Genomic DNA, 13,909 nt, shown 5'->3' with positions numbered 1-13,909 from the left:
GATTTTTTCAGGCCGCCAAAAACCATGGTCGCGGATTTTTTTTGTAAATATTTACATTTATGTCACCATAAATTATATGGGAAAAAGGATAAAATAAGCCTTCAAATTTTACTTAAAAGTACAATTCATTATTCTAACATAAATGTAGAACAAAGATTTTTTTTAACACCAAAATGACGTCGTTTTGGACCTGACAGTCCACACAATAATTTAATGTAATGGTGTGCCTAATAATTTTTCTTTTCCAATGCAACAGTAAGGAAAATTTGGAGACCCATTGGATCAGTAGGATGCCCAACAAACTGCAGACAAAATCCATATAAATTGCTACAGCCCAAATCTCTAATAAATTGGGCCTAAATTTAGTTTTGTAGTAACTTATATATTAAATGATTTCTTTTTTCTAATTTATTTTAGTGCAATTTGAGTTGAAAATATTTCAATCTTTTATCCTAATTAATATGATAAAAGAAATGGTGACTCTTAATACATACCATGTAAGCAATAAGATCAGATTCTATAAAAAAAATTAGAAAGAAATGTCTCAATTGCATATATTTTGTTTATTTTATGGTTTAATTACACATTTAACATTTTTTCCTAAAATGAGACAAAGTCGAGCAATTAATTCCATGTTATGCAATATATGAACATCTACTTAAGTAAACATAAATATCAGTAATAAATGTAAAACTTATCAAATATAAATATGTTGTATATGCATTTAACATGTTACATGCACACTCAAATTTTAAAAGACTATATAAGAGCCAATGTTGTTAAGATTTTAATGAAAATACAAAATATATTGGTATAATCATGTGCTTTAACAAATTGTAAATTTTGATTTCTTCCTTCTATACTGATAAGATATTTTCAAATTTATCATCTTACCTTTTTAGTTTTCCTTACAAAATTTGATAACAATATGTGTGTGTATAGGGATTGGTTCCCGTACAAAGGAATTGAAGTCCCATGTGAAAAATGAAGTGTGATTTTAGCCATAGATTAATTTTGATCGAATGGACAAAAAGCTGTGTGTGTGTTTTTTTTTAAATGCTAAGGGGCTTTTGTTTTTTTTTTTTTAATATCCATAAACGTTTTTGTTAACCACCTTCTACTCTACGCGTGAGATCAAAGTTCTATTCTTCTTTCTCTGTATCTAGATTCTAGGTGCATAAATTTACTTCTTAAGGTGCATAAGTTTGCTCATTAAGGTGCATAAATTTGTAAACATTTGAAATTGCAAATATGAACTCCAGGTGCATAAGTTTACAACTTAAGGTGCATAAATTTGCAAAACTTTAAAATTGCAAAGCTGAAACTCTAGGTGCATAATTTTGCTCTTTAAGGTGCATACATTTACAGTTTAAGGTGCATGAAATTAACGGTTAAGGTGCACAACTTTATTTCCTTATGAATAATGGCTCACAGACTTAAGGTGCATATATTTAAAGTTTAAGGTGCATGACTTTAAAGCTTAAGGTGTATGAATATACAACTTAGGGTGCATGACTTAAAGTTTAAGGTACATGAATTTAATTGTTAAGATGCATGAAATTAATTGTTAAGGTGCACTGTACAACTTTGATTCCTCATATACTTACATATTGGTTCATATATTCCAGTTCTAGATCCATTACTTCATGACTTACCTTCCGGAAGCAACGTCAATGTGTGTGATACAAAATTTCAGCAACAACAGATATGTTGAAGATGCAAAGACAATAGGGAGTAGTGGAGAAGACGTCGTAGCTTTGATTTGCTCTTGTTTTTTGTTTTGTTTTTTTTTTTACTTTTATACCCCTCAACGCATGAATTCGAACATAATCAACTGTGGATTAAAAATTGCCATCAACAACTGAAAATCAAGTGATGAGCGTTAGATGGTTGAATGTGATTAACCTGGGAGAAGCTTCGCATCTGATCCCTTCTCTCTCTCTCTCTCTCTATATATATATATATATATATATATATATATATATATATATATATATATATGAACAATGTCCTTTTGTAAAAAGTGATGACTGATTACAGTCACCCATCAGAATTCATCAATGCATTTGTAAACTTTCAAATTTGCGATATTTATAAATCTGACTTGCTATTTTTTCTCTTATTTTTCATCGACCTTCAATCGTTGATCTACCTTAGTAGATGGATAATATCAACCATCGATTCATGTGAGAACATACTCCCAAGTAAAAGTGAGTTTGATCTATAATAGTGCACACACCTCTATGCAATATTAGTCATTCATGGATGCATTGCCAATCATTTTTGAATGCACTATCATAATTATGAAAATGTTGTCACATTTTTTTTCTCTTTTTTTTTTCTCACAATTTTCAATTATTAATCATCTTAAATTGACGGATGTGATTAATTCTAACTTTTTATATAGAGTTTGTTCTTATATGATCTTTCCTCTATGTATATACGGGGCGAAATCACATTCGAATGGAGTATTTTGTATGGACTTGCTTTTTATAGTTCTACTTCCTATTGTGCACTTTTAGAATTTTTATGCTATGTACATTTAGAAATTTTTAAATTCAATCGTGCATTCAAATTATGCACTTTTAAAGTTTCCCAGTAAACATACACAAAACACAATAGAATCTGATATACACACACCAATAGCACATATCAAAAAAAAAAAAAAATGATAAGCACTCCTATAATTACTATTCCTCAACAATCATTCCCTAATATGATAAAAATAATATTATGTACTTCACAAATATAAAATAACTACCCAAACACCTTGAGGGAATGTCACAAGATCAAACCTCGATGGTGAGGTATTGACTCTTTGGACTGCAACAGATATAGAAAGTATAGAACATATACTATTTATAATAAAGTTAATAATACTAATAATAATATTATTATTACCTAAGCAATTGTCACATCACAAATATGCTATTTTCTTCTAAAACAAAAGAAGAAACTCAACTTCTACATTGAAATTAATTCTTTTATTTTAATTTGATAATCATTACAACTCAATTATAATTATTGCCTAACAATTTAAAATAAAAACACGTTACATTAAAAGAAAATGATACTTTTAATTTCTCAATTGCAATTGTAATATAGATTAATTTAGTTCATTAATTATTCACAGCATAGATTTAATTTAAATTTTCAGTACAAAATTTTCTCTTAAAATTTTAGGAAAGCATTAACATGTTAGAGTTCAATTTAGCTAAGAATTAAGACACAAATTTACATTTAAAAAAAAAAAAAAAACCTGAAGTTTAGGTACTAAAAATGTTAATTTTTCTTACATTAAATATCCTAACTGTATGTTCGATTTGACCTATTCAAGTGCACCTATAGGATCTCCAGCTTTTTACAAACAGGCCAAAGACCACATCACCTCTGCATTAAATTTTGAAAATGGAGAAATCCGCGTGTTTGTCATCGTAACACACTCTTCTCAACTTGAGTCAACTCTATAAACACTTTGGCATAGAAAAATGAAAATAATTGACATCAAATTAAAGTTGACATTTTTATTATGCAAAGACTTGTTTGAAACCGTCTCACGAGTCTTAATCTATTAGGTAGGTTGAATCAATATTTTTACTAGTGTAAATTTAAGGGAAAATTGCAAGTTTGGTCCCTGAGTAATAATGGTAGTGACGGCTCAGTTCTTAAGTTATGACCGTATCTATTTTTAGTTCCTTAGTTATGAACAAAGTGGCGCATTTGGTCCCCGACCGTTAAAATTGACGAAAAATTTTAAAAATATTTAAAATTTGAGGGGTAAAGTAGGAAATTCACATTTTATTCTCTTTTTTATATCAAAACTACTTTCACAACATTATTTTTCACTTCTTAGCCTCTTATTTCATGATTCTTCAATTCTAAAAGCATTTCAATAATTTTAGTATGACTTGTTAGAAACCTGGTTATCGTATAACAAATTTAAGACTTAGCACAAACAAAGAAACACTTGATCATTGTCTTCAGGCGTGTGAAACACCCCATCTAAAAGTTTGTGATTTTTCTTACTAAACATCAAGGGTAATCAAACCATAACTTTTGAAATACAAGAAAATGTCAAATTTCTCAGGTTATTTTTATGACAAATCACCAAGGAAATAGCTTGAGATTTTTAGTACGTAAAATTCTTTCGTAAGCTCTACAATAACTTAATCAAGAATCGTATATCATGACAATATATGAAAATTATATTATATATCAGAGTTAATACCAGCCAAGGTCCCTCGAGTTTGATGGTTTTGTCAGCTATAGTCCTAAATTTTTATTTTGAATTTCATAGTCATCTGAATTACAATTTTTGACCTTCTGCGGTCCTCCCGTTACAATGAGCCGTTTGCACTGTGATTTCAAAGGGTAAAATGGTACTTTCACTGCTACTAATTTCCACCGTTGATTCTGTTTCACTCGCTGATTTAGATCTCTCCTTTGACATACTCCGACTCGCCGTCCGCCTCAATCTCACCCTTGACGCCGACGTCTCCGTCAAGAGCCCTAACCGCGTCGGCTTCAAATACGACAACAGCTCCATCCTACTCAAGTACAGGGGAGAAGACGTCGGGGACGCGCCCATTCCCCGCCAAAGGTAATGTTCATTTCTAGAAATGTTATTTCATGACAAAATAATCAAAACAAATAATAGAATAGGTCTATTTCAAAAAAATGTTATTTCATTCTTAACCTATTCCATAAATCAAACATGCCACGAAGGAATTAGAAATTTCAATTCTTAAAAGGAGAAAATTATAAGTCTGTGAAATTACGATTCTCTCCCAACAAACAAGAAAGTTTTAGCAGCTAAAGAATAAAATAAGAAAGAAATTTCAATTTCTATCAACCAAAAAGGAAGAAGGAGAAGACAAAACTGAGAAGCAAAAACGACTGCAAATAGAGGGCGTAACTGTCCAGATGTTAGAAGATGAGTGATAGAGAGAGCTGTTACCCTTTAAAAACTTGGGGAGCTGCCCACTATATTTTATTTATTTATTTATTTTTAAGTAAAAATAAAAATATGTCGCCAGTCGCCGAAGCCCATCTTTTTCAGACAATGACTGATTGGACATTGCCTCTTTGTTTTGTTGCATCTTCCTTTCCTTTTCCCTTCTCCTCTTCTATTCCTTCCTCAATTTCCCACTTTCTCCCTCCATTAATTATTACCAAATATTCTCCATCTTTCTACTTCTAAGTGGAGGGCTGAGGCTTCCTTTATTATGCTCACTCTCTTTCATTTTATCTCTATTTTGATTAATAAAGTTTAACACAATTTACTTAAAAATAATTTTTTTAGTTTAGTATTAATATATAAATTTTATGTATTTAAATATTATATTAAAATATTATTAAATACAAAAAATTAAATTTAAAAATTATTTGAAAAAAATATTAATTTAATCCGTGAATAATAAATAAGAGCGTATATTTATTTGTGTATATAAATAATTGATATGAGGAGGTGCATATTTGTTCTATGGTTAGTTCAATGTGGATCTTAAAAATTGTAGCTTTTATAGAGTGGTATGGGCAAGATTGGAAGAGGATATAGGCATAAATATCATTGAAGAATATCATGTTGGTTTATGTAGCTTTTATAATTTGATATTTCATTTCTATTTTTAATTTACTGGTTATTCTTAAATTAAATCATACAAAAAAATAGTAATTTTGTTTTCTTTCTTAGTTAAAATATCAATCCATCAAATGAAATTTATGAACTAAAACATTATTACTTTTGTTTTCTTTCTTCATTAAGATATCACTCTATCAAATGAAATTTATGAACTAAGAATAAAGATTGAGTTATAGAAAGGGGCTTTCCATTTTTTTTTTGTGGCTAATTCTAAAATTTTGCTTCTGAAATGTGAAGTTTACATGTTTACCATGACCTTGTTTATGTAAACAAAATTTTGACATTACATAATAATTTTTAGAAAAATTGGTCAAGTGAGGTTCATAACTAGGCTAAGTAGAATAATTGATTCCCCAAAACACACACAAAAACCCTTAAACGGGTAAAAATATGTAATTCAATCTCAATTTTATCTATTAAGTTGGTTACCATTGATTTGACGCTTATTAGGCTTCCGAATGTGTTATTATTCTAGTGTGACAATTAATTGGCATCCAATGTAGTAGCGACTTGGCATAATTTACAAATTATAAGAGCATCCTTATCAGTATTGGTTTTTTGGAGGTTTTTATTAATCCATGTAGGAAAGAGAATGGAGAAGAGAGAGGAAACAAAGAAAAAAAAAGTTTGAGCAAAACAGTAGAAAAGCCAGAAAACAGTCAGAAAAGAAACAAATCCAATTACACGCCTAGCGCATAGCAGGTGCGCGAAATCGCACTTGCAAAGTTCATCTGCGAATTTCTCTATGTTCTATGCTCAAAAGGGACCCACAAAAATACATTAAGTTACAGGAGTGAAAAACTTAAAAATAACCCCTTCCCACACTAATTAAAAACCCATTCCAAGTTCTTTTATTTGCAAAAACCAAATAATATCCATTGATGTGAATGCTCTTAAGGGATAAAGTACAAATAAGTCATCGTACTATTTGGGAAACAACAATTAAGTTATTGAAGTCGAATAACTCCCAAATAAGCCACCGAATCTGAAAAAAAAAAAAAGAGTAATTAAACCACTGAAATCGGAAAAAAAGAACGATTAAGTCCAAATTGACATACGTAGTATTTAACAGGTTATTTCTTTAAAAATTTGACGCGTGTCTTTTTTAAATAATTTTATTTATTAAAATTTATTTATAAGAAATCAAGAAAAATTATTTAAAAAAAAAAAAAAAAGATTACAACACCGGTTGTCCTCGCCGGACAGCCAGTGCTGTCAAGCAGGACGGTCATGGCCGTCATTTAACCGTTTCCCCCTCCTATAAATAAAACATCTTCTTAGACATCCAAGCATCATCAACTTCTTCTCAAACAAGAAACCCTCAATGGTGACGATCCCAGCTCATTAGAACTGTCTCGACTTAGTTGGTGGTAGAGACATAACCCCTTGTTGGGTCATTATATTGTATTAGGCCATTGATTTTGTAATTATCCTACAAATTAAAGAATGACATTCTTAGCGGCCGAGTTCCCATGTCTATTTCATTTAAGTCTGTTAGTCGAATTTATAACATAATTTATAATGGGTTAGGTCCAATAAAATCATCATTAGCGCCATTTGTGGGGAACATTATGAAAATTGCAAACCCGCCCTTAATCTCGATCAATCCAATCTACTCATTTTAGCACAACTATGACCATATCTACTAGCCAATGTTATGATGACATAAGGATATGGCTCACCAACCGAGGGCTTGATTCCACAGGTCTAGCTCCCACCGTGACGAAGGAAGGAAATTGTTTTGTACTGTGTTAGTAGATAGGGACACCCATGTTGAAAAATACGTACACAACATCAACGGAGGCTGGCAACCTTTAGGAAACAAGAACAAATAAGAGTGCAAGAAAGTTTGTGTCCTGTTATAAAATACTGTCTTAAAAGCATTTAATTTCTAATGACGGTCCGAGACGCTCTCAACTGGCTACATAGATTATATATCATATGCTAAGACAAGAATGACAGAGGAAGGAAAAGAAGAAGATCTTAAATGTGTGTCCCTTTCACTATGTTATGTTGTTCTTATATAGTGAAGAAAGCAAAAGAATGAATTAATTTTAGCCATGTATTAGCTAGGAAGTAGGGATAGAATAATTAGGAGAGCTATACACGTGCATTTACTTCCCTCCTAAACAAACTCCTCAAAGAAGGCATAATGTTTCTCCAACAACCCAAGCATGGGGTGCATAACTAGTTTTGAAGGGGGTCGGACTCCAAGTACTTACAAACATGATCGAGGTTTGGATAGCTCAATGGAATTCAACACACCAATATAGGGGTAAACTCAAAAATTTTGGATGTGGAAGAAAGTAAGGAACCCCCCCCCCCCTTCCACGATGGTAAGTTCACCCAAGGAAAGTAGAAGGCCAGTGTATGAAATATTGAGACACCAGTGAAAAAGTTTCTAACTAGTAGGGAAGGAAAACATTAAGAAAATGCAAATGGGGTACATGCCTTAGAAGAAGTGGTCAATGATGAAAACACTTATTGAGCCCCTTTCTATAGAGGGCAACAAAATGGAACGCAAGTCTAGGAGGTTCGTGGTAGGGTCTTGGAAAACTAGGATTACAAGTTAGATAAGTAGTTAGAAGAATATAATCCATTTGTTGGAAGGGGAAAGAGAACAAATCTTGGTGCTTAAGTTTACCATATGGGAATGATATGACTAAAATACTATCAGCATGTTATAAGGTCATGTCCCTTGGCATATCGAAATTTGTTCACCATTTTAACCTGATTTGTCATGAATCTGAGAACTCTAAACATAAAAGTTGTAGGGAATTATCTTAGCTCTCTAAGGACACTTTAACCACTTCATTGAAATTTATATGAGAGAGATAAAACAGAGAATTTTTAGTATGTCACAAATTACATATTTTGTCATTTTTATTCAAAAAATTTTAAAAATACAGTACTAATTAATAAATTAAGGACCGTATTCCATCGAATTGAATGAGATACATGCAAAATTATCATAAATGTGACATTAGAAATAATAAGTGTAATGATATCATACATGTTGTTTTGCAAAAAGTATGACAGACAATGCATAACATATACCAGAAAATTTTCAGACAATGCATAACATATACCAGAAAATCAATGGCACATATACTTATGGTAAACATAGCTACTTTTGGCATATAGTTCCACGATCATGCATAAAACTATATTTTAAAGAATGGTTATTTAATATATACTTTTTATAACGGAAAATGGTTAAATATCTCCTTAAACTTTACACAAAAAATTAATCAGGCACTTGAACTTTTAAAAAGTGCAATTAAGCACATCAACATGTTATTTTTATGCATTAAAGCTTACCAACTGGTTATGGACCTATCATAACCAGTCACTACTGTTCTGACATTAATCCAACAAATTCTGACAACTCTTTGGCGATCGGCGGTCACAGTTTTGGCGACTAATCAAAAGCAACCGATGGCGGTCAACGAAGTAATTTTACTGGTAACTTGTTAGTTAGCGGTAAATTGAATTTATTTGACCGATTTTAATAAAGGGTTTAATTGCAACTTTTAAAAATTTAAGCCCCTAACTGCTCTATCATGTAAAGTTCAAAGGTCTATTTCACCCGTTTCCCTTTATATCTATTCTCTTTATAAATTAAGTTCCTTTGGTTTGAAGAGAAAATTTATAAAAATATGTTTCTATTTGCTAAAAAGTCAACATTTATATTTTAACCCAAACTCATATTTTCTTCCAATATGGAACACAAATTTCTAAGTTTTTTCAAAATTTTCGACTTTATAAGTACATTTTGAGAATTAATTTTACATTTACCCTCAACTTTTTTGGTATATAAATATATGAAATTCATATATTCACTTAGGAGAATTAACATTCAGTTTGACTCATTAACATATACCAAAAGCTCCCTAAGAGTGTGTCATGCACTTGAAGAAATGATAATATTTTTTTGAGATAAGGATCAAATAGGCCCTCAAACTATACTCATTTGTGCAATTAGGCCTAGGCCCTTCAACTTCAAAAAGCTTCAGTTAGCTAGGTCTTAAAACTTGTTATTTTGGAACAAATAAGCCCTCTAACCTAGAACGGAGATGGCGACACTGTCGGAGAAGGCGGGTCGCCTTCTCTGGCAGAACGTGACTTTTCCGGTGTTGTTTTACTCGCCGGAGTTTGGTCGGAGGTTCGCCGGAGTTGGCCGAAAGTCTAGTTGACCTGCAATAACATGTCACAAATAGGTTAGAGGGCTTATTTGTTCCAAAATAACAAGTTTGAGGGCCTAATTGTAACTTTTTGAAGTTGAAGGGTCTAATTGTACAAATGAGTATAGTTTGCGGGTCTATTTGACCCTTATCCCTATTTTTTTTCCATACGACAATTAATATCCCTATCATTGTGGGATTAACTCAAATTCGACCTGAATTGCTCTTGTACAGTTTGACTCTTACTTTGGAGAATGTTATACTAAGACTTTTTAACATGATACACATATAAAATAGTTAATCCCAATTTTTCAGTTGCATAAACTAAAAGAAATGGTAATGATTTTTTTTTTCATATGTACAACATTCGGTATCTCTACCATTGTGAGATTAATTCAAATTCGACCTGGGTTGCACCTGTAGAGTTTGATTTTCTTACTAAAGAAATATTATATTAAAATTTTTTTGACATGATACACACATAAAATAGTTGATGATCAGATTTAATTTTCTAGTTTCATATACTAAAATAAATGTTAACACTTTTTGGCAAAGCCTTGAAGGAAGTATATTTTAAGAAAATTCTATAATTTTATTTGGGAAAAAAAAATCAAAGGTTTGTTTATAACTTTTCTTAAAATAGTACTAAATATTATTTGAAGCAACCAAAAAAATGCAGGGTATTATGGTAAGTTATTAGAAATTAGATTCAGGTTTAGGCACTAAATTAAACCAGATCCAAGAATCCTTCTTTGGCAGCTCAGCTGTTATTTGGCTTTTCTCTAATCAGTGTTGTTATATTAACCCTCCATTTCAAAGTCTCCTCTTCACTTCGCCAACTCCTCTCTCTCTCTCTCTTTTCTCTCTCTGCTTTGCAGTTCAAAGGCAGAATCTCATTTCACATTTCTGTCTCTCCATTGTCGTCTTCTCTTCCACATACTCATACCCTTATTATCAGAGATTCCCTCTCTACTTCTCTGTGTATATACACATACATACATAGAATTGTGAAAGAAGAGATTGGGTTATGATGGCGGTGGTGATCAGCAGGTGTTCTCACACTTCCCACATCACTGAAATCATCATCACCAGCTTTTTCCGCCATAAGATCTAAACCCCCAGATTTAATTTTCCGTTTATTTGTGTATGCAAACCGGGTTTAAGGGATAAGGGAGGGAGAGGCGCTCCGGGATCGAGATTACCGTAAACTCTAGCTACGGCGGCTGCCTGATAACCCTTCTTTTGTAATTACCCTTTGGCGATCTTCTCTTCACATCTATGGAAGCGGGTCGCGGTTTGTTCTACGGCGCCGGCGCCGGCGATTCTAATTTCAACACTCTTTTTCTTCAGAACCAGAGGCTTCCGTACCAGTCCTCCAAAGAGCCTCTCCTCACACCAGGCTTTTCACCTTCTTTTCGTGGTTAGATCTCTCACTTATTCACCCGTTGACTTTTTTTTTTTCTTTATGTTTTTCTTGCTTTGCTATTACACTCTCCTGATAATCTTTATGGTTGCAAAGAAAGTGGAAATTAAGGAAGTTTTTGATGTATTTGCTTATCTGTTGTTAAGTTTAGGGAGATAATTTATTGAAATTGGATTAATCTGTTTTGGAGTTTATTGGATGATGAATTGTGCAGTATTTATTTAATGGATTGCATATTCTTCTTCTTCTGCATGATTCATAGTACAGATAGGCTAAGATTAGATTTATAACTATATATGTTAGATCCATTGTTTAGGAATGTGTTGATTTGTTGATTGAACAAAAACCTAACCTTTGTGTTAGGCTCAGGGTCAAGTTCCATGGTTAGCTTCTGTGATGGCAAAGGGGGATTCTTTCGAAAATTTGATCAAGATGAGAATGACTGTGAGAACTACGACGATTACTTTCTTCAGCCAGAGAAGAAGAGGCGGCTTACAGGTGAGCAAGTGCTCTTCCTTGAGAAGAGTTTTGAGGTTGAGAACAAACTCGAGCCAGAAAGGAAGGTTCAGCTCGCTAAGGAACTTGGGCTGCAGCCGCGCCAAATTGCAATTTGGTTTCAGAATCGTCGTGCACGTTGGAAGAACAAACAGCTCGAGAAAGATTATGATGGGCTGAAGGCTAGATATGATGATCTGAAAGCAAAATACGATAGCCTTCTCAACGAGAAGGATAGTCTGAAGGCCGAGGTATAGTAACATCTCAAGTCATCATTAAGCTAGCTTTGCAATATATTCAAACCCCATATATCCCGTGATCTGGCTCTAATACCCCTTGTTAGGATAAGCGTTTACCATTACGCCAAAAGCTATAGCTAATAGTGAAGGCGCAACTTTATTTCCTTATAGACCGCCATCATATTTTCGAGAGGCAGGGTGCTGGACTTGGTCCTTCACCCAACGATCCCCTAGCTACCAATTGATGGATTTGACCCTTTACCAGCCTCCGCCCAACAATAAGTTTAGCTTGTGTTTGTTTGCGCAGGTTCTTCGCGTCATGGACAAGCTAGTTGTTAAGGGTAAAGAAAAGGAAACGTTAAAGTTTCGAGATGATATCCAACACCCTTCAGAAGCAGTGTCAAAAGACCATATGGCTGATTCAGTTGCGGCATCATCCCCAGCCCTGCCTGTTAAGCTGGAAGGTACAAGCCCGAGTAAGAGCGATGTGTTGGATTCAGACAGCCCTCGCTACACCGATGGGGTTCACTCATCTTTTCCAGACATCGGGGACTCTTCCTATCTCTTCGAGCCAGAGCGGTCAGATTCAGATTTATCACAGGACGAAGACGATAGCTTCAGCAAGAATTTCATGGCTGCTTCGGAGTCGTTGTCTGTGTTCCCAAAGGTCAGAGAAGATCATTACCCCATAGCCATAACTCCCACCAATTCATCCTTGTATGGATTCCCAGTTGAAGATCAAACCTTTGGGTTTTGGCCTTATTAAGCTGTCCTCTCTATATACTTTGTTGTTTGTCTCCGAAACATGGCATCTTAGTGGCTGCAAATACTGGTTGACTTGGTGAATTTATGCCCTGCAGGGACATAGGTGATGTTCCTTATAAAATGGCACCAGGTTAGCAAGTATGCCTCACTGCCCATTCATGTATTATTGTATACTAGTTCGTTTCAGCAGCAATAAATCCAATCAGGAATTGGAAACCATGTAATGTTTTGAAGTTAATTAAGACTGTATCAGATGCATTTTGCCGAGTGGATATATGTTTACCTTTTCTTAATAAGAAAGATACAACGGGTATTAAACATTTAAACGTGAAAACTCTCATGGTAATAAGTCAAGTATAGAGGAAGCAATTTGGATGAGCTAGATTATTGATTCAGCATGCAGTATTTGAGGGAAGAGATCATAATTTGAAATTCGACAGCAGCAGTGTGTGAATTATGTCTAAAGCGAGCAAATCTTTTATGCGCATTTGGTCCTGTATGTTGAATTGTTATAATGATTTATATCTCCTAAATGCGGGACCTTGGGTTAGGGATTTGATAGTATTTACAGGGTATTCGTATTTATATATCTGATTGTATAATTTGAGATATAATCCCTTGGGAAATCAAGACCGGGGGCCTAAAGCTCCCGAGCTAACTAGTAGTCTATTAAGAGAATTGGGAAAAAGTCCTTTGTACAAGCGTTTAGCGTGATATTTACAGGAGATGTGGGAGGGAAACAAATGTACGTGTGTTATTCATGCACTGGGCGGATCGAAGGTCCAAGGTGATGCGTCCACGTGTGGTGGGATACCTGATTAGCCAATAGCTATCAAGGGCTATGTTATTCATGCACTGGGCGGACCGAAGGTCCAAGGTGATGCGTCCACGTGTGGTGGGATACCTAATTAGCCAATAGCTATCAAGGGCTATCTCTGGGGCTCGGGACCGAGCATAAAAGAATAAGAATAGAACCTCCTTAAGTTAATCAAAGATCACAGTATTCCACTCGAACCAATCAATATTCTCCCGGTGTCGGATCAGGTCGGGGAAGGATCCTTACGTCACGGGTAGTCAAATCTGATCAGCTCCTTGGTGCACACAGGTCGCCATACCTGGTATATTCCCTATCAGGATTCAACCTTTGGGTGGGTGGGGCGGG

At 33.9% G+C, this 13,909-nt stretch overlaps 1 protein-coding gene across 2 annotated transcripts; it reads left to right on the top strand.

Moving 5' to 3' along the window:
* The first annotated feature begins 10,667 nt into the window (after positions 1 to 10,667).
* LOC116010437 (homeobox-leucine zipper protein HAT5-like) lies at positions 10,668 to 13,023 on the top strand. 2 transcript variants are annotated; one of them, XM_031249848.1, is made up of 3 exons: positions 10,668 to 11,245; positions 11,618 to 11,994; positions 12,290 to 13,023. In XM_031249848.1, exons 1-3 carry the CDS (start codon positions 11,104 to 11,106, stop codon positions 12,746 to 12,748), a joined length of 978 nt encoding a protein of 325 aa, XP_031105708.1. In that variant the 5' UTR covers positions 10,668 to 11,103; the 3' UTR covers positions 12,749 to 13,023. The 2 variants fall into 2 exon arrangements, with proteins under 2 accessions (XP_031105708.1, XP_031105707.1); XM_031249847.1 differs by having other exon boundaries at positions 11,612 to 11,994.
* The last annotated feature ends 886 nt before the right edge of the window (positions 13,024 to 13,909 follow it).

The sequence above is a fragment of the Ipomoea triloba genome, chromosome 2 (genome assembly GCF_003576645.1).
Source record: "Ipomoea triloba cultivar NCNSP0323 chromosome 2, ASM357664v1".
In the NCBI taxonomy this organism is placed as follows: domain Eukaryota; kingdom Viridiplantae; phylum Streptophyta; class Magnoliopsida; order Solanales; family Convolvulaceae; genus Ipomoea; species Ipomoea triloba.
This window is presented reverse-complemented; position numbering and strand designations above follow the sequence as displayed.

Excerpts from the sequence above, each read along its gene's own strand:
- LOC116010437 (XM_031249847.1), top strand. The coding sequence starts at position 11,104 with ATGGAAGCGGGTCGCGGTTTGTTCTACGGCGCCGGCGCCGGCGATTCT. Across the intron at positions 11,246-11,611 it reads CTTTTCACCTTCTTTTCGTG|GCTCAGGGTCAAGTTCCATG; the intron begins GTTAGATCTCTC and ends CCTTTGTGTTAG. Across the intron at positions 11,995-12,289 it reads AGGATAGTCTGAAGGCCGAG|GTTCTTCGCGTCATGGACAA; the intron begins GTATAGTAACAT and ends TTGTTTGCGCAG.